Source organism: Giraffa tippelskirchi, chromosome 4 (genome assembly GCF_054371585.1).
Source record: "Giraffa tippelskirchi isolate mGirTip1 chromosome 4, T2T-mGirTip1v1.2.pri, whole genome shotgun sequence".
NCBI classification, from domain to species: domain Eukaryota; kingdom Metazoa; phylum Chordata; class Mammalia; order Artiodactyla; family Giraffidae; genus Giraffa; species Giraffa tippelskirchi.
Window position 1 is genome coordinate 82,507,438 of NC_137278.1, and position 20,828 is coordinate 82,528,265.

The window sequence follows — 20,828 nt, forward strand, 5'->3', positions numbered from 1 at the left end:
TTTAATATATTGTATGATTTTCATGCAGTTTTATCCAGTAAAGGGCAGTTGGAAGGCATAGCTATGTATCAAATGTAGAGTTCTGAGGCATGAGATTTACTGTTTAATGTGGAGTCAGATATAGATAGAAAAAGATTAGGAAACAAGAAAATTGTTAACAGTGAGATGAAGGGTTAAAACAATGGGAAATAATAAAAATGGGAAGGTATTTTAGCATATCAAAAGAAATGTTACTAAGTTGAGTTCTGTGAGTAAATTGTTTTCCAGTGAATTTAACAATTCAGTAAGGAGACCCCTGATTTTTGGGAACACGGCTTGTAGCAAACACAGCAGTTCTTTGTTTTGTCTTTATCTAATTTTTTTTGAAATGTTATTCATAGTGTTTTGTTACTTACATTGTATAGAATATTTTCTATTCCCTTTTCTGTAAGCTCTGTTGTAGTTTTTCCCAAGACCACTAGGATGCACTATAGTGCAGCATTTTGGGTTTGAAATTTTTTTTCATATATCTATGTGTTTATATATATATATATATATATATATATATATATCTGTGTATATATAACTATATATATATATATATATAAAACAAAAATATGTAAGTTAACTCCATACAACTTCATTATTGCCTTTATTCTGTCTTCAGGCCAATTACTTTCAATTGCTATTTTGACTTACAGGAGGTATTGTTACTTCATCTTATGGTAGATGAAGTACATTCTGAAAAATCTGAAGATTGACCATTACATTTAAAAACCATAACACATACGTGTAAAACACACAGAAATATATGCACACACATACACACACACAGTATTTTGTGCCTTATGTTTTATTTTATTTTTTTTTACTTAAGTCTAAAGCTCAATCCCATATTTGCACACAAACGTCCTTTTTTCTTTTTAGTGGGTATATATTATCACAAAACTTTTCATATGTATGCAAAATGTATAAAGATTAATATAAAAAAAACTAATTACCCACCACCTACCTTAAGAAATAGAACATCAGCTACCTGTAATTTTCAGAGATTTTCTTAACATTCCCCTCTGTATAAAATTTTAATTTTTTTTCTGCTATGACTGGAAAATAATTCAAAATAGGATGAAGAATTCCAATATTTTACACATTTGAGCAAATAATTTTCATTTTATTTATCTTTTTCTTGAAATATAAAAATTTTAAAGTAAGTGCTCAGTTTTATAAAGAAAAAAAAAAACTTACAAATTTGGCTGTTTGGTTGCCCCTACGTGCATGAGCGCATGCTAACTCTCTTCCATTGTGTGTGCTAAGTCTCTTCCAACTCTCTGTGACCTTACAGACTATAGCCCGCCAGTCTCCTCTTTCCATAGAATTCTCCAGGCAAGGATACTAGAAATGTGTTGTCATGCCCTCCTTCAGGGGATCTTCTTGACCCAGGGATCAAACCCAAGTCTGTTATGTCTCCTGCATTGGCAGATGGGTTCTTTACTATTAGCAACACATGGGAAGCCCTTATTCCTTCTTTATTCTTTGGTTTTTCAAATTATTATTGTTGTTGCTTTTATCCCAGTCTTATTACATTGAATATTATCATAGCCTCAATATTCCTGAGACTGATTCCTCCTCCCTCTCTTGGATCATTCACTCTAATGCATACTTGGCAAAGCATAATTGTCTGACCTTGCAGAGTATTATGGGTGACCTTTTATTTCTTAAAGAAAACAAAGCTCAATTTTGAGAAAGATTAGTCTTTTTCAAGTTTATTTCACAATCCAAACTTATCTATTGCTTTTGATAGAATTGTACTCTGACGGTCCTCAAGAAAATTTGAGCACTGCAGAAACTGGAATGTTATATGGTTCATTCATAATTATAGAAACAAGATTTACGATTCTCAGTGTTACTACTTTTTTGTTATAACAGAACTTGATGGTGTAACAGCAAAATGATAATGGGAAGCACTTTTATATTAAGACTTTGATACTGTGGAAGGCTTTGAACAGTTAAAAGTTAGTCAGGACTACTGCATACTGATGACTACTCCTATTACATATCTTAAGGTTCATTTAACTGTGTTTTAAGATGGTTTGTATTTTCTTATTTCTTTGTTAGAGCCAAATACCACAAGTTGAAATATGGGACAGAATTGAATCAGGGAGATATGAAGCCTCCAAGCTATGATTCTGGTAAGCTAATTTTAAAGGAAGTTTAAGTAATTAAAAAGAAGTTAATATCCAGTATTTTGTAGCAACAGTATTTATAACTGCAAGTTAATTATTTGCATATTAGTTATTTTTTCTGACCTGCTTATCTTTGGGCACTAATCTCTTAGTGTCATTTAGATCATTTTCCACCACCTTCCTTCCTTTCCCCTCGTCCCCTTTCTTGCAGTTCCCCATTTTCTGCTTATGTTCTGCACTTACTGGAAGGATCAGAATTCATGGGGTAACATGCACCAACATAACTGTGTCTTGCTGGGTCCCCACAATTTTAATGGGAACTTTGAGATGTGTAATACAAAGTACATCATGCCCTTGAAATCCTGAGAGAAAGAGTATAAGCCGTGGAGGTAAGAGATTTCTTCTTTCAGTACAAGAGAATTACTCATCCTTTAAGTCTAATCCCTCAATTTCAGGTGCAAAATTGTTTTGGACTTTTTCACCCACAGGACGTTCTGTAGCCAGGACAGTGTTTTTAGCAGCTGAAGCATTTATTATTTTTTTGTGTTATTCCTTTTTCTTTCTCCTGTCTTCCTCATCACCCCAGCAAACAACACAACAGTAGTACTTGTAAAGATATTAAGGAATATAATTGACTAATATATTAGTAGGTGTTAGAGAAAAGTAAGAAAAATTGTTGAAAAGCTGTCACCACATTTCAGATGAGTGTGTTTTTGATGTGGTGTCAGGTTAAATTCCTGGATCAAACGTCTTGATATAACTATCACATGCTGGGCTTTATATACATTAACTTTAATTCTTAATGTAACTATTAAATGAAAGTAATATTATTTTAATTTTACTTGTATGAAATTTAAACTCAGAAAAGCGGAGAAGTTTCCCCAGGGGTTACACAGCTATTAATGGGAATATGGATCTGAATGGGAATATGGTCTTCTGACTCCAGAATTAAAATTCTCCCCATTTGACCACACTGTTTCTATGTTTGACAGTGTGTGAAGGAACAGAATAATTCCTAATGCACTGCCAATTTTGTAGTTCACTTTAATGTAGTAATGTTATTAACATGTTTCCACAGCTGAATATTGAATCCTTGAGATTTAGAGCAATACCAATTGATCACTGACATATTTTTTTTGTTTGTTTTTTGATGATCAGATTGTCTCTCAGATCATGCTGTCAGCATATGGAAAGATGGGTTCAGTTCAGTTCAGTCGCTCAGTCATGTCTGACTCTTTGCGACCCCATGGACTGCAGCACGCCAGGCTTCCTTGTCCATCACCAACTCCCGGAGTTTACTCAAACTCATGTCCATTGACTTGGTGATGCCATCCAACCATCTCATCCTCACTGTCCCCGTCTCCTCTTGACCTCAGTATTTCCCAGTATCAGGGTCTTTTCCAGTGAGTCAGTTCTTCGCATCAGGTGGCCAAAGTATTGGAGTTTCAGCTTTAGCATCAGTCCTTTCAGTGAATATTCAGGACTGATTTCCTTTAGGATGGACTGGTTGGATCTCCTTGCAGTCCAAGGGACTCTCAAGAGTCTTCTCCAACACCACAGTTCAGAGGCATCAATTCTTCAATGCTCAGCCTTCTTTATGGTCCAACTCTCACATCCATACATGACTACTGGAAAGATGGGTTAGAGAGGAGAAAAATGGAAATGGGGAGACTGGTTAGAGGACTTTACAACCTCCTGGGTAAATGAGGAAGTTGAAAAGAAGTGGGTGTGTTCAGGAAACACTTAGGAAGTAAAATCTGCAGGATATTAGTTCTTGTTTAGATGCAAGAGTTTTTTTTAAAAAGGGAGATGAAAAGATGACTCCCACACTTCTAGTATATTTGAAGATGATGGGTGCACATTTGGATTTATTTGTTAGGCCAGCAAATGAAAATAGCTGGTATACAGTTGGGCAGGTGAGTCTGGAGCTCCAGCCAAATATAGGGGTTTAATATGTAGATTTCAGAGCATAAAGCAGTACTGATGACACTCAACACCAATGGGGTGGAAGAACTCAGCCAGGGATCTTACACAGAGTAAGAAGAGGACCTAAATGGAGCCTTAGGAATGGTAGCATTTAGAAAACTGATAGAACAGTAGAAACTTGAAAAGGAAACTGATGAGGATTATTTTACTAGGACCAGGAAAATCAGGAGAGTGGAAATCAAGAAAAGAGAGGATTTCCAGAAGGAAGGATCCTTCAGTATTACAGATAAATGCCTTGGGGTCTGAAGAGTATCGCTGGGATTTAGTGACACACAGGTCACTGGAAACTTTATTGTAAACAGCCTTAGGAGAGAGTTGAGGGCAGAAATGGAGACTATGTGTGGAAAGTGAAGACTAAGTGTGGTAAACTTTTAGGAAGCTGAGGTTGTGGAGGTGGAGGCAAGGTATTAAGGGGAAATGGCTGAAAGGACCAGTGGGGTCAGTGAAGAGACAGAGTATGTGTTTGTTTGTATCTGTGTGTGTGTGTGTGTGTGTGTGTGTGTGTGTGTGTGTGTGTGTGAGTAAGTGATATGTTTCTTAGAGGAGGAACTAATAAAAGGGAGAGAGAGTAGCAATACTTAAAATATGAAAGTATCTGAAGAAATAATGGGGATTGGATTCTGATCATAGCTGGAGAATAGCAGGAGAAGCATGCATGTCTTTTATTGTTTCCAAGAGAGAATGTAGGAAGTTAGGTGATGGGTGTATAGGTTTGGGTTTTGGTCTAGTGGTGGGTATTTAACATGATAGCTTTATGTATGAGACAGGATTACCTGCTAAAAATGCATCAGAGGTTTAACAAAAGTGGAGAAGATTTAAAATAATAATGAACAGGAGGACAGACTTACTAAGGAATAGTAGGATTGAGAAAAGCTAGGAGTTCAATTGAGTTGTATAATCAGAGTTTATATAGAAGTGCTGGTCTGCACAATTGACAACCTAGGTAAAAGATAATAGAATGAAAATAGTGAACAGTTGGATTCAGGGAGAGATAAAGGGACAAGAAAATTGGAGACATTATCAAAAGAATGATTGAATTGATAGACCCTGAACTAAGACTTGTGAGGAAAGAAAGTGAAGACAGAAGGAAGCTAATGGATCAAAGCAAGTGAATAGACTACAATCTAGGGCAGGTCAGCAAACTCCTTTGTAAAGGACCAGATAGTAATACGTAGGCCATTTGTTCCCTATTGCAACTGCTCAACTCGGCTGTTGTAACTTGAAAGCAGCCACAACACATAAATGAATAAGCGTGGCAGGCTGGGTTTGGAAAGTGAAAGTGAAGTTGCTCAGTCATGTCCAACTCTTTGCGACCCCATGGACTGTAGCCTATCAGGCTCCTCTGTCCATGGGATTTTCCAGGCAAGAGTACTGGAGTGGGCTGCCATTTCCTTCTCCAGGGGATCTTCCCAACCCAGGGATTGAACCAGGTCTCCCACACTGCGGACAGACGCTTTACCATCTGAGCCACCAGGGAAGCCCAAACAGGCTGGGTTTGATCTGCAGGCTAATGTTTGCTGATCCCTGATCTAAGGTCCCACCTAAAGTCAAAGTGCCTAGTGAACTGGCAGTATTGAGCCTGAAGGATATGCTCAGAAAGTGAGTTTGCATCAGTGACAGTTCTTCATAATGACAAGGTCTAAGGCATGACAGCTAAGAGAGGGTGGTGGTTGTGCAGAAGCTGAAGTGAACCACCCACATGAATATTAACTTCACTCAAGATGATGTAAGAGTTTGGTTGCAGAGGAAGCATGTGAGCCTGACTTAGGGCTTTACCAAAGGGTTTGTAAATTAAGTGATAAGGACAGTGACTAGGAGAAGGTATAGGAGGTGATGTATCCAAATTAAAGAAAAGAAGCATGGATTTTTCCTTCTTCATTATTTTATCCATTTACTGTATTTTCCTAAAATTGACAATCCAGATGTTTTCTGAAATATTCTTCACAAAAAAATTAGTTTCCTCTATGACTTTTTTTTTCTATTTGTTCCACTTGCAAACCCTTAACGTTTCTACTTCATAACTTACGTTATGTTAAAATCTATTTATCTTTCATATGTCAGTTTCTTCTGCTTAATATTAAAAGCCAGATACTTATTAAAAATAAAATGTCTTTATCCAAAGTAACAAATTCTGCCTTCTAACTGAGATGTTCAGACCTTTCACTGGCTTCCCAGGTGGCTCAGTGTAAAGAATCCACTTGCCAATGCAGGAGATATGGGTTCAATCCCTGGGTGACCCAGGTTGACCCTACATTATTATTTTTGTTTCAGCAATTCTCTTTCAAAGAGATTTAAATAACGTAAAAGACATAGATATCCAGTGCTCATCTTTCATTTGTGTGCATCCATATCTTCCAGTATCATTTTCCTTCTGTCTTGAGGACTTTAACACATGTGCTGCTGGTAATGCCTTCTTTTAGCTTTTGTGTGTCTGAAAGTCTTTATGTTGTTACTTTTATCGTTTCTGATGTGGTATCTTCTGTCATCCATACATTTCTCTGTATATTTGTTGTTGTTCAGTCCCTCAGTCCTGTCTGACTTGCCACCCCATGAACTGCAGCATGCCAGGCTTCCCTGTCCTTCACCATCACCCAGAATTTGTTCAAACTCATGTCCATTGAGTTGGTGATGTCATCCAACCATCTCATCCTCTGTTGCCCCTTTCTCCTCTGAATATGTGACCTTTTTCTCTGACTGCTTTTAAGATTTATCTCTTTCTCATTGGTTTTAAGCGATTTTATCATGATGTCCCTTGGGGTAGTTACCTCCTCTCCTCTCCCCGCTGTTCCTTGTGCTTAGGATTTCTTGGGTTTCTTGAATCTGTGGGTTTATAGTTTTCATGAAATTTGGAACTTCTCAGCCATTATATCTTCAGTTTTCTTTTGGTTCCTCCTCCCTATGCTGTGGAGAAGGCAATGGCACCCCACTCCAGTACTCTTGCCTGGAAAATCCCATGGACGGAGGAGCCTGGTAGGCTATAGTCCATGGGGTCGCGAAGAGTCGGACACGACTGAGCGACTTCACTTTCACTTTTCCCATTCATGCACTGGAGAAGGAAATGGCAACCCACTCCAATGTTCTTGCCTGGAGAATCCCAGGGATGGCGGAGCCTGGTGGACTGCCGTCTATGGGGTCGCACGGAGTCAGACACGACTGAAACGACTTAGCAGCAGCAGCAGCCCTATGCTATGATCAGGAAACTCTGTCAGGGCAATAAACTGGAACAATCATAGGGCTCACCTGTTTGCTTCCTTTTTCTTAGAATTGCTATCCTTCATTGTCTGATGTTCAGTGTCTTAACCATTGTATGCTCTATTTTGTTTTATAGTTGCTTCAGGCAGGAGGGTAACTTGGGTCCCTGTTACTCCAACTTGACTGGAAATGCCAGTCAAATACTTTTAATATTACCCAGAAATTGAATTCCTACCCACTTTAAAATCCTCACTTTTATATAATGTCACTTTTGGAACTTGATAAGGTAAGAATGAATCTGATAGTTGATGAGTACTTACTAATCGTTGAGAGAAGTAAGTGTTTAGCCTGGATAAGGAAGTGTTGGGAAAATCAAGTCCACATGTGACCCAGAGAGTCAGGTTTTTTTTTTTTTTTAAAACAGAAAAAGGAAAATTCACTTCTGAGAAATTTATTCACAATTAGTATTTCTGTCTTTATAATTATTTGCAGGTATTGAAACTTGTTGCTCTATAGACAGCTATACCATTGATTATTTCTCTGCGTCAGTGAAAAATAGATTTGGTAATGTTGAGTAAAGAGCCTGTCTTATGTTTGTTTGGTTAAAGTCTTGATCACAGACATAGTCTTAGATCATTAATTCATACATTAATCTAATAAAAGAACGAAGGTAAGCAGTTTCCTCAAATCCATTGCCAAGGAGATAAGGACTCCTCAAGCCCTGTAGATCTTTGACACTCTTCATTCCTACTGAGTGTTGTGACTGGTTATGTTACATACTGGTGAGTCTATACATGAGGTTTCATTTGTTCCCTTGCAGTCATCTGGAGCCTAGTCATGATCCAGTGTGAATGACATAATAAGCAGTAGTTCATAACTTTGCTGTTTTTGTCATAGGCTGGGTTAGCTGAGACAAGATAGATCTTTCTTTTTTTCTTTGAGTATAATTGTATTAGTCTCAGGTATACAACATAGTGGTTTGATATTTTAATATATTATAAAGTGACCACTCAGTGATCAGATTTTATTACAATACGAGAATACAGTTTTTATTTTTATTTTTTTTTATTAGTTTATTTATCTATTTTTTAACTTTACAATATTGTATTTGTTTTGCCATACACTGACATGAATGCACCATGGGTGTACATGTTTTCCCCTGCCAGAACCCCTCTCCCACCTCCCTCCCCATCCCATCCCTCCAGGTCATCCCAGTGCACCAGCCCCGAGCGCCCTATATCATGCATTGAACCTGGACTGGCAATTCGTTTCACATATGATAATTTACATGCCTCAATGCCATTCTCCCATATCATCCCACCCTCGCCCTCTCCCATAGAGACCATAATACTGTTCTATTTATCTGTGTCTCTTTTGATGTCTCACATACAGGATTATCTTTACCGATTAACTAAATATCATATATATGTGTTAGTATACTGTATTGGTGTTTTTCTTTCTGGCTTACTTCACTCTGTATAATAGGCTCCAGTTTCATCTACCTCATTAGAACTGATTCGAATGTATGATTTTTAATGACTACGTAATATTCCTTAAGAATACAGTTTTTAAAAGAGGGTGAGGATGCATTCTTATTTGATTTGGTTTTATTTTTTATTAAGGTATAATTTATTTACAGTAAAATTCACCTTTCTAGCTACCAAAGTAGACAAAGGCAATTGAGTGTATCTGAGGATGGTATAGAAAGGATTTAGGCATATTTTGATGGGAAATTAGATGATTTCAAAAGTTCTTTCGCATCTGAAATTTTTGGTCTTTTGAAATGCCAGTGTAGATATTCTTACTTGGCAAGTACAGGCTACTCACTTGACCTGAGAAGTGGATATATTAGAACATATTATGTTATATACACAGTTCCTGAATGTGTGGGTCCGTGGAAACAATGTATTATTTTTCCTTACTATTTAGACATTGTTTTTCTTTCCTTTTTTCTTTTTCAAGTAAACGCTCTTTGCAGTCATCCCAAAGTAATCTTCCTTTGTGAGTTAATCTCCGTTATACATCTCCACCCAACACCCCCCACCCGCCCCCCTACTTTCATGCTCTCTCTTTGGTATGTCACAGAACTTGGTCTAGTTATTTTAAGAGAATAATGAAAATGCAAGATCTAACTCTTACTTTCATTTACATGTTTCTCTAATTTCTTGCCATTGTAATGATAGCATGTGGAGAAAAACATGTGAGCTCTGGAGTCATGCAGTCATGATTTCAACATTCACAGCTGTGTTTCTAACTGAGAAACCTTACAATTAATCTGCAAAACATCTTTCTCATCTTTAAAATGGGGATAGTAATAATACCTGTCTTTGAAGGTTGTAAAGATTAAAAGAATAGTGTATATGTTTTTAGCACAGCATCTGGAACACATTAAATGTTTTATATCAAATATCATAAAAGAAAATTTCCCAATCTCTCTTATAGCTCCACTTGAATAAAAACCCTATGAAGAGCACAATTTCTTATAGTTTGATCAAGGGCTAATGGAAGGTGTGAACTTCTTTTATGTTTTTAAAGTTGAGCCATACTGTAGTTTGGAAATTCTTTAGTCCAGACTTATCAAGGAGAAGGCTCTTTTTATTTTATCATCCTCTTGAAAGATTTGGCTTCTACCATATGATGAATTTTAAGCTATATGGGACCTAGGAAGTTTCCATCTAAAGAATGTCTTAAGAAAAGAATGCTTGAGGTTTTCATTTAATAACTGGTGAAAGAAATAGGTTTGGTTTGGGATTATTTTTTATCTATCTATTCTTCACTAGACAAGCTTGTTTTTTTTTTTTTCCTTCCTTCTAAACAGTCATTCCTGGGCATTTAGTTCTCATTCTGATGTGGTGCTTCATAATACTTTTATTTAATTCTTATGTGACTTCATTTGTCCTAGAGGAAAATTCTCAGGTTACCTAAAAATTGGGGAAAAGGCCTTTATTTTTAGTTCTGAAACTCTCAGGGAAATCTAGTAGCAATAATGAACTTATTTTAGAGTTTCCTTATAGAAATTAAAGGGTTTGCCAGGTGGCATCAGTGGTAAAAAAAAAAAAACAAAACCAAAAAACCCACTTGCCAGTGCAGGAGACATAAGAGACACAGGTTCGATCCCTCTGTTGGGAAGATCCCTGGAGGAGGTCATGGCAATTCACTCCAGTATTCTTGCCTGGAGAATCTCATGGACAGAGAAGCCTGGCGGTCTGCGGTTCATAGGGTCGCCAAGAGTCAGACATGACTGAAGTGACTTAGCCCACATGCACATGGAAATTAAGCTTAAAACTTAAATTGTCCTAAAACAGGACAGTTTTCCAGGTGAGCTGGAAAATTGCATGAACAGAGTCTGGCAGGCTTCAGTTCATGGGATTGAAAAGAGTTGGACATGACTGAGCACAGCATGCACGTAAAACATACTTTACAGTGCAGTGTTCTTAATCTTATAAATTTTTATTGGCTATTTCTAATGAATTGAGATGTCCTCTAATGTATATTACATCAGTTTTTTTATGATTTAATGTTTTCCAGATGAAGGTAATGAAACAGAGGTACAGCCACAACAAAACAGCCAGTTAATGTGGAAGCAAGGTCGGCAACTACTCAGACAGTAAGTATCCTGTGAAAGTATTTGCTATGAAAAAACTTCATTGAATTATTATTCCTTTTTCATATTAAACACATTTTACCCTATGGAGGAATTTATTTTTCAATAACTATTAACTAGGATTATCAAGAATAGATTTGCTTTCCATAATTTTAGCTTTATTAAAAGATAACAGTTTAGAGCTTCTAATTTATTCTATGCTTAAATGTATAGTCTGAAGAATTCTATACCCTTAAAGTTACTTTTTTCTTTCCACTTTTTATACGCGAATATACATATGCTTTAATATTAGTCTACTCATGATATCTTTATGTAATGTTTTTAAACTTTATTTTAAATAGATGGAAGAACTTCTTGGATTTCCCAAATTTGTATATATTATGATAACATATAGTCTCTCCTATAAAATGTGAATTTGAGAGTATAAAGAGGGACCAAAGCTGGGTTGAGGTTCAGATGTCAAGCAGTGGGGCTAGACCTGCTGATCAACTCAGTGCCTAACCCTTCCATATTACATTTGAAATTGGTATTTTGATTTGTGTCTCAGTAAAATGAGATTTGCTACCTGGTTTATTCTTTTGGGTTTGCTTGTGAATAGTCTAAACCTGTTGTTTCCAAAGTGGATTGCATGCCAGTCATTTCTTTTGATAATGGGGAGAGGATATTAAAGTTTCTCATCTATTTTTTTTTTCTCCTCAAAGTTAGAAGAAAATGAGACTTCATTAGTATTTAATAAGTGGGCTTTCACTTTGGTCTTAAATGTGGTTTGTGCATTTTCCTTTTATAAATAAATAAGTGTTCTTAAAGTGCTGATTTTGTTTTTTTTTTTTTTTTTAATGACAAGTGGTTATGATAGCAATCCAAGAAGTAGTTTTAAAAGACTCACCTGCCTCTCAGAGGTGACATTTTATTAGGTTCGTGCAGACCTAATTGTGGTCTCAGATCATGAATTTTAAATCATTGTAACTAGACTCAAATATATCTTTATTAATAAAAATAGGAACCATTAAAATCAACACATTTTTACCAATGAAAAATAAGATTGTTTATTCTTGTAGCATAAAAATTCATACCTCGAGATTTGATGAACTCTTGGAAAGCATTTTCTGTCTCCTGCTGGTTGAGGAAGCATTTCCCCTGCAAAAAGTTGTTGAGTTGCTTGAAGAAGTGGTAATTGGTTGGCAAGAGGTCAGGTGAATATGGCCAGTTGCCCTATAAAGTCCACTTTTCATCACACATCACAATCTGATCAAGCAATGGTTTGTTGTTGTTTCATAGAATAAGAGACGATGACACTTCAAAATGACAATTTTTTTTCTTTTTCTATTCTGAGGCACCCATTTATCAAGCTTTTTCACCTTTCCAATTTGCTTCAAATGCCAAATGACCATGACTCAACTCGAGTTGAGTTCTTTGGCAACCTCTCCTGTAGTTGTAAGAGGATCAGCTTCGATGGCTGCTCTCAGTTGGTTGTTGTTAACTTCCAATGGCCGACCACTATGTTCCTCATCTTCAAGGCTCTCCTCTCCTTTGCAAAACTTCTTGAACCACCATTGCACTGTACATTTGTTAGCAATTTCCTGGGCCAAATGCATTGTTGATGTGAGTTGTCTCTGCTGCTTTGCAACCCATTTTGAACTTAAAAAATTGCTTGAATTTGCTTTTTGTCTAACATCATTTCCATAGTCCAAAATACATATAAAATAAGCAGCGAGTACTAAGTCATTAAAGCAAAAAACCATAAAGTGAGAAATGCACATTAAAATGATGTATAACATAGCCACATTTATTTAAGAATGTATTCCAATATCAAATGGCAAAGTTCAACAATGCAAAACCACAATTACTTTTGCACCAACCTAAATATTAATGAATGAGGAAGCAGCTATTTAGTAAAACCAGTTTATTTATGGAATGAGTAGTTTTTGAAACAGTATTTGTAATGTGATTTTGTTCCTAAAGTGAGTTATGTATCAAATATTACTTGTTAAAAATACAAAACATAATTCTTTTGTATTTGTTTGTAAGAATCAACTGATTACTAGTTTTAATCGAAATCTTTCTATAGATACTGGATAGGATTGAAAATGAGTACCTTGACTTGATAAGATTACTTACTCCATTTTGGTCACATGTCTTTTTATGAGATATCTCTTTGAGCAATAATAACTCTTAATACCAGATCTTAAACTGATCTTAGACTGCTTATCTTTTTGATCTTTGTTTTATCTTTCATTTCATAGACTTGTTATTTACATATAATTTAATGTCTGATGTTGTCTGTTACATTTATTAATGACTTTATTATTAACATTTGCCTTCTTCATGTTCCTACCACTAGCACTTTTGGTCGTTTTTGGTCATCTTTTGTTGTTAATAGATACTGAGCACCTTTTGTATGCCAAGCACTGCACTAGATATGTTTCTTGAAGAGAAAGAAAGCTGAAGTTCAGAAGAATTAATGCTACACAGGAAAAAAGTGGAAGAAATGGGCTTTGAACCCATGTTTAACTCTCCATACAAAACCTATTTTTTCTTTTCTGTGCTGCTCCTTTCTGCAGCGCACACACCCCTGTACACTCACTCATCCCACATCCTACAATTGAACTGTGGTTTATTTTTATTGCAGAGTTGTCTCAGGATAAGCTTCCCTTCTGTAGAAGTGACTTGTTTGGAATATCCCGTCGTTTTGTATGTCATGTAGGAAGCTATATATGCTAGAAACATTCTCTCTAGATCTCAGTTGATCCAGTGATACTGTAACATCAAAAGTGTAAAAAGACTACTGGTTGTTCTCATTACTATTATAAAATAGTAATTCAGTAGCATCTGAGAGTGAGCTTACTCCAGCCCTGCCTAGAAGAAAGAATGTGCTATTAGATATATTAAGGAATAGCTTCTTCTTACGATAAATGAATGGTGTATTGTATAGTTCTTTGGTTTTTCTCAGTGACCATAGAGGCTGGTACTGCAAGAGACAGCTCCATCTGCAGCTGGAAGATTATTTATTAGCGAGTCTTACTAGCATAGTACTGTGCTGTCCAGTCTTATGCAGACAGTCAATTTAAAGAAATGTTTTTATTTAGATATCCAGTAGTAGAGTACTGATTCCAATATGTCTGAATTGTAAAGATCCTCTTCACACGCAGGTATCTACAGGAGGTGGGTTACACAGATACTATTCTAGATGTGAAATCCAAACGAGTGCGAGCTTTGTTGGGCTTTTCGAGTGATGTCATTGACAGGGAAGATGACAAAAATCAGGACTCGGTTATAAATGGCTCAGAAGCCGAAGTTAAAGAGACAGCAATGATTGGGTAAGTATTTTGTCTGGAAAGTGGCTTGGCTGTAGTTTTAGTTCTTATTAATATTTTTGGCTTATGGGTGACACGTGTGATACTTGCACTTCTAGGTATTGCTACAGAAGTAATTTAATGATAAAGTTTAATAAAAAGTTTAAAATTTTATTTGGTAGAAGATACACACAGGGATTAGTGTTATCATTTATGACTATTTTAAGAATATTTTTATTTAAGGTATTTTTATTGGCTTGAAATTGATGGATCTAATATAAATTTTAATACATTGAAGCTCAGTCACCTCTTACTATTATACCTTCATAAAAGATCTTATTTGGAAATTCACTTCAAGTCTATAAGAGTGAAATTTCATCCTTGGTGACCCAGAAATCATATAAATACTTAATTCTTTTGATGTAAACCTTTTCTTAGCCATTTTCATTTATCTAATAATGCTGTAACTCCTCTTCATTTTGAAAAATATCTATTTCAAGTATATATATATATTCTACTTGATAGAATAAGTGAAAAAATTCAGTAGCAGAAACATTTCATTTTGCTTTTTGGATCAGGATCTTCTCAACCCAGGGATTAAACCCAGGTCTTCTGCATTACAGGCAGATTCTGTACTGTCTGAGCCACCAGGGAAGCCCATATACCATACAGTTATATTGAATTCTGCTTAAAATGAAGGCGAACAGTTTAATAAGGAGATTCTTCTTTATTGAAAAAAAATTTGGCATAATTCTTAAATTAAAAAGTCAAAGATTCTTTGAAATTTAAATATGATGTTACTTTATTTTAACTCATGTTTAGGCTGGAAGAAATGTATCAGTTGAGCTCTGTACATTTTCTAGTAAGAACATAGTTTCTGTTATTTGGGACATAAACTAAAATTATGGGGTTTAGGTAAAGGTTTAAAAATATGTCTTGTAAACAAATGTCATTGGAGCATTCTTAAATGTGCTCATTAATAGTTAAGATTACATAACTTGTTTTCATAAATGTAAAATGTAGATTGTTTCTCTGTGTAGACATAGTGTGGGCATTAATCCTGGTTATATTTTCACCTAATGAATTAGTTTAAATTATTATAAAAATGCTTAAGAAAGGCCACTCTAGTTGTCTTATGTTTTGGCCTTGACCTGTCTTTTGAAACTGATAAAGGTATTACCCCGAATCTTACTTCTGTAGGGATGGAGGGTAGGTTAGAAAAGAACAAAAACATAGCTCTCAGCAGATTTGAAATTTAAGATTTGCCTGTTTTGAGAATTTTGTTCATAGTTATGGCTAAACGCTTTTCAGGAAAATGTCATGTTATCTGAAACATTTCCTAATGAACTGGAGAGCAGTCATTCTATTCTGGTCGTTAGGAAATTGATGAATTTCTTGAGAGAGAGCTAAATTAAAATCTCACATATTTGAAGAGTTAATCATTTCCAAAGATTAAGGGTTTATTCATCAATAGGATTGTTTTGTATTAGTATATTAGTTTAACTAAAATACTGTTTTTAGTAAACTTTATATACACATTTGCTTTTTTCAACTCTTTAGCTGTTTAGAAATATGAGATTGCATCAGAGAAAATTCTGTACTTACTAGTTATTTTCTTAATTATGGAAGAGGAAGAGTTGAAGAAAGAAAAAAGGATAGAAAAAAACAGAGGCAGAGATAATAAAAATATTTCAAAAAGAAATGCATTGTTTGGCTTAAGAATCAAAATAATACTAAATCAGGAGGAGGAGTTCTTTGTATTAGATTGCCATTAATCTAAGTAGTAGTTATGATTGAAAGGTATTAAAAGAGTAACCAGTTTCTTCCTATATTGCTTTTCCAGTTAAAATCCATGGAAATGTAATAGACAAGAATCAGTGCAGATCCTAGTGTGATTGGGGGGGGGGTTATAATTCAGTATAAACAGAAGTCAGTGCAATATATCATGGATTAATTCTTATGCTGAATTTTAAAAATTAACTGAGCATGATGTATATGTTTTAAACCAGAAAATCCGAGTTAACCGATTCTGCCTCCGTGCTGGATAATTTTAAATTCCTTGAAAGTGCAGCTGCAGATTTCAGTGATGAAGATGAAGATGATGACATTGATGGAAGAGAGAAAAGCATCATTGATACTTCAACGGTGAGTTGAATAACTCAGATATAAACATTTTTAGGAGTTATTACACATACTTTAAAAATCCATATCCTTCAACTTAAACCCTTAACTTTTATTTTTCCATAAATTTGGGGAAATTTAATCTGAAAGTTTTTGTTTTGACTTTAAGAATATTTTTAGTATAGCAGTTTTCTCCTCAAGGCCCTCATTCTTTAGCTTTTTGTTAATTCATTAAAGATTTCAACATTTTTATAGGGTTAGTGAATATGGTAAATGTGTGTTATAACAATGCATTGTTTTTGGTGCTATAAGACAATAGAACTGACAGACCCGTTATGGTGCCTGATGGTGACTGGCATCAGCTCTAAACGGTGCAGTTTTTGTTTGTCATGTCAGGGTTGCTTTGGTAGGCAAGGACTCCACATTTTCAGAACTCTCCCATTAGATTTCTCCAAACATGTTTAGGGTTGTTCTGTGGTTTTGTTCAGATTTTTGTAAGTTTATTGACTTTCCCATGGTAGAGTCCTGGAATAAGATGTACATCTAAATTGTTGCATCTCCCTTCTCGTCCCTTCTTTATTCTGTTCCCTTCTTTTTAACCTCTCTCCTTCCCCCTTTTTTAAAAAATTATTTTATTTTTTGTTGACGGATAATTGCTTTACAGAATTTTGCTGTTTTCTGTTAAACCTCAACATGAATCAGCCATAGGTATATATATATCCCCTCCCTTTTGAAACTCCCTCCCATCTCCCTCCCCATCCCACCCCTCTAGGTTGATACAGAGCCCCTGTTTGAGTTTCCTGAGTCATAGAGCAAATTCCTTTGGCTATTTATTTTACATATGGTAATGTAAGTTTCCATGTTATTCTTTTCATACATCTCACCCTCTCCTCCCCTCTCCCCATGTCATAAGTCTAGTCTCTGTGTCTGTTTCTCCACTGTTGACCTGTAAATAAATTCTTCAGTACCATTTTTCTAGATTCCACATACATGCATTAGAATACAGTATTCATCTTTCTCTTTCTGACTCACTTCACTCTGTATAATAGGTTCTAGGTTCATCCACCTCATTCAGTTCAGTTCAGTTCAGTCGCTCAGTCGTGTCTGACTCTTTGCGACCCCATGAATCGCAGCACGCCAGGCCTCTGTCTATCACCAACTCCCGGAGTCTACCCAAACCCATGTCCATCGAGTCAGTGATGCCACCCAGTCATCTCATCCTCTGTCGTCCCCTTCTCCTCCTGCCCCCAATCCTTCCCAGTATTAGGGTCTTTTCAATGAGTCAACTCTTCGCATGAGGTGGCCAAGTTATTGGAGTTTCAGCTTCAACATCAGTCCTTCCAATGAACACCCAGGACTGATCTCCTTTAGGATGGACTGGTTGGATCTCCTTGCAGTCCAAGGGACTCTCAAGAGTCTTCTCCAACACCACAGTTCAAAAGCATCAATTCTGCGGCGCTCAGCTTTCTTCACCGTCCAACTCTTACTTCCATACATGACCACTGGAGAAACCATAGCCTTGACTAGACAGACCTTTGTTGGCAAAGTAATGTCTCTGCTTTTAAATATACTATCTAGGTTGGCCATAACCTTCCTTCCAAGGAGTAAGCGTGTTTTAATTTCATGGCTGCAATCGCCATCAGCAGTGATTTTGGAGCCCAAAAAAATAAAGTCTGACACTGTTTCCACTGTTTCCCCATCTATTTCCCATGAAGTGATGGGACCAGATGCCATGATCTTAGTTTTCTGAACGTTGAGCTTTAAGCTAACTTTTTCACTCTCCTCTTTCACTTTCATCAAGAGGCTCTTTAGTTCTTCTTCACTTTCTGCCAGAAGGGTGGTGTCATCTGCCTATCTGAGGTTATTGATATTTCTCCTGGCAATTTTAATTCCAGCTTGTGCTTCTTCCAGCCCAGCGTTTCTCATGATGTACTCTGCATATAAGTTAAATAAGCAGGGTGACAATATACAGCCTTGACGTACTCCTTTTCCTATTTGGAACCAGTCTGTTGTTCCATGTCCAGTTTTAACTGTTGTTTCCTGACCTGCATACAGGTTTCTCAAGAGACAGGTCAGATGGTCTGGTATTCCCATCTCTTTCAGAATTTTCCACAGTTTATTGTGATCCACACAGTCAAAGGCTTTGGCGTAGTCAGTAAAGCAGAAATAGATGTTTTTCTGGAACTCTCTTGCTTTTTCGATGATCCAGCAGATGTCGGCAATTTGATCTCTGATTCCTCTGCCTTTTCTAAAACCAGCTTGAACATCTGGAAGTTCATGGTTCACGTATTGCTGAAGCCTGGCTTGGAGAATTTTGAGCATTACTTACCTAGCGTGTGAGATGAGTGCAATTGTGCAGTAGTTTGAGCATTCTTTGGCATTGCCTTTCTTTGCGATTGGAATGAAAACTGACCTTTTCCACCTCATTAGAACTACTTAAATGCATTCTTTTTTATGGCTGAGTAATATTTCATTGTGTATATGTACCACAACTTCTTTATCCATTCATCTGTCGATGGACATCTAGATTGCTTCCATGTTCTACCTATTGTAAGTAGTGCTGCAGTGAACAATGGGGTACGTGTGTCTCTTTCAATTTTGCTTTCCTCAGGGTATATCCCTAGGAGTGGAATTGCTGGGTCATATGGTGGTTTTTTTTTTTTTCATTGACTTGTGGTTATGTTTATTCTTATGTTTAAGAGAGCGTGTCTGATGTTTTCTCTATTTTATTGAAAAGACAATATGCTGCTGAGTCGCTTCAGTCGTGTCCGACTCTGTGCGACCCCACAGACGGCAGCCCACCAGGCTCCGCCGTCCCTGGGATTCTCTAGGCAAGAATACTAGAGTGGGTTGCCATTTCCTTCTCCACATATGGTGGTTTTATTCCTAGTGTTTTAAGTAATCTCCGTACCGTCTTCCATAGTGGCTATATCGATTTACATTCCCACCAACAGTGCAAGAGTGTTCCCTTTTCTCCACACTCTTTCCAGCATTTATTGTTTGTAGACTTTTTGATGATGGCCATTCTGACCAGTGTGGGGTGATATCTCATTGTAGTTTTGATTTGCATTTCTCTAATAATGAGCGATGTTGAGCATCTTTTCATGTGTTTGTTAGCCATCTTAGAGAAATGTCTGTTTAGGTCTTTTTCCCACTTTTTGGTTGGGTTGTTTGTTTTTCTGGCATTGAGTTGTATGAGCTGCTTGTGTATTTTGGAAATTAATCCTTTGTCAGTTGTTTCATTTGCTATTATTTTCTTCCATTCTGAGAGTTGTCTTTTCACCTTGCTTATAGTTTCCTTTGCTGTGCAAAAGCTTTTAAGTTTAATCAGATCCCACTTGTTTACTTTTGTTTTTATTTCCATTACTCTAGGAGGTGGGTCATACAGGATCTTGTTTTGATTTATGTCATCGAGTGATCTGCCTATGTTTTCCTCTAAGAGTTTTATAGTTTCTGGTCTTAAATTTAGGTCTTTAATCCATTTCGAGTCTATCTTTGTGAATAGTGTTAGGAGTGTTCTAATTTCATTCTTTTACATGTAACTGTCCAATTTTCCCAGCACCATTTATTGAAGAGCCTGTATTTGCCCCATTGTATACTCTTGCCTCCTTTGTCAAAAATAAGGTACCCATAGGTGCATGGGTTTATTTCTGGGCTTTCTATCTTCTTCCATTGGTCTATATTTCTGTTTTCGTGCCAGTCTCCCCCTTTTTAACCTCTCTCCTCTCTTATCTCTCTTTCCCTCTTCTCCTTCTCTTTCTTCCTCCTCCTCCTCCTCCTTCTGCTTTATTTAAAGTAAGAGACAAGAGCATGCTTTGCTTTAAGAGAGTGTTCACATTTCCTCCTTCACCTTTATTTAAGAAGAGGGAGGAGGAAAGGAAGGAAGGAAGGATAAATAAAGCAGCCTGGACCTAGACTCAAGGCCTGGGGCTGAAGTCTCAGTTCTGTCACCAATTATCTGTGCTTTTTAACCCTTCATTCTTAGTTTTTTAGTTTGTAAAATTGGGCTTATAACAAGTACTCATCTTAACCGCAGAGAATTTTGTGAGGAATAAACAAGACACTACGTTTGAAAATGATACGTTTAACTGTAAAGTGCTTTCTTTCTAAGTGTAACTTGTCTTTTCTATTCAAGTCCTCTGCTTCCATCAGAGACTCTCAACTTACTATTTCCAGATTAATGTTTCCTTGGGCCACTATTCCGTAGTGTTGTGCTTCCTAATACAGCCCTGCCGTGGATGTAACTTGAACTTGAAGAAGTTACTCCCTCTTTTTATTATTCAAACAAGTAGTAATCACATGTGTTTCAACTGACTGTAGTAAAATAAAATGCCAAAACTTGTATGATAACTTTTCTCTGTCCTAATCATTTGGAAATTTTATGCTGAGTTGTGATTTCTATGGGATGATTGCACTGAGATATTATTTTTCTGTCAAAGTACTTTACTTGTAGCTCAGTGGTTAAATAAT

The 20,828-nt window shown here is 36.4% G+C and overlaps 1 protein-coding gene across 10 annotated transcripts in view; it reads left to right on the forward strand.

Moving 5' to 3' along the window:
• Positions 1-20,828, forward strand: part of STRN (striatin) — a 115,385-nt gene that overhangs the window by 50,600 nt on the left and 43,957 nt on the right. For all 10 annotated transcript variants that reach the window (XM_081596230.1, XM_081596231.1, XM_081596233.1 and 7 more), the window contains 4 exons: positions 2,095-2,168; positions 10,869-10,947; positions 14,094-14,261; positions 16,247-16,382. In XM_081596230.1, coding sequence (XP_081452356.1) covers positions 2,095-2,168; positions 10,869-10,947; positions 14,094-14,261; positions 16,247-16,382 — 457 coding nt within the window. The remainder of the gene's footprint in view (positions 1-2,094; positions 2,169-10,868; positions 10,948-14,093; positions 14,262-16,246; positions 16,383-20,828) is intronic.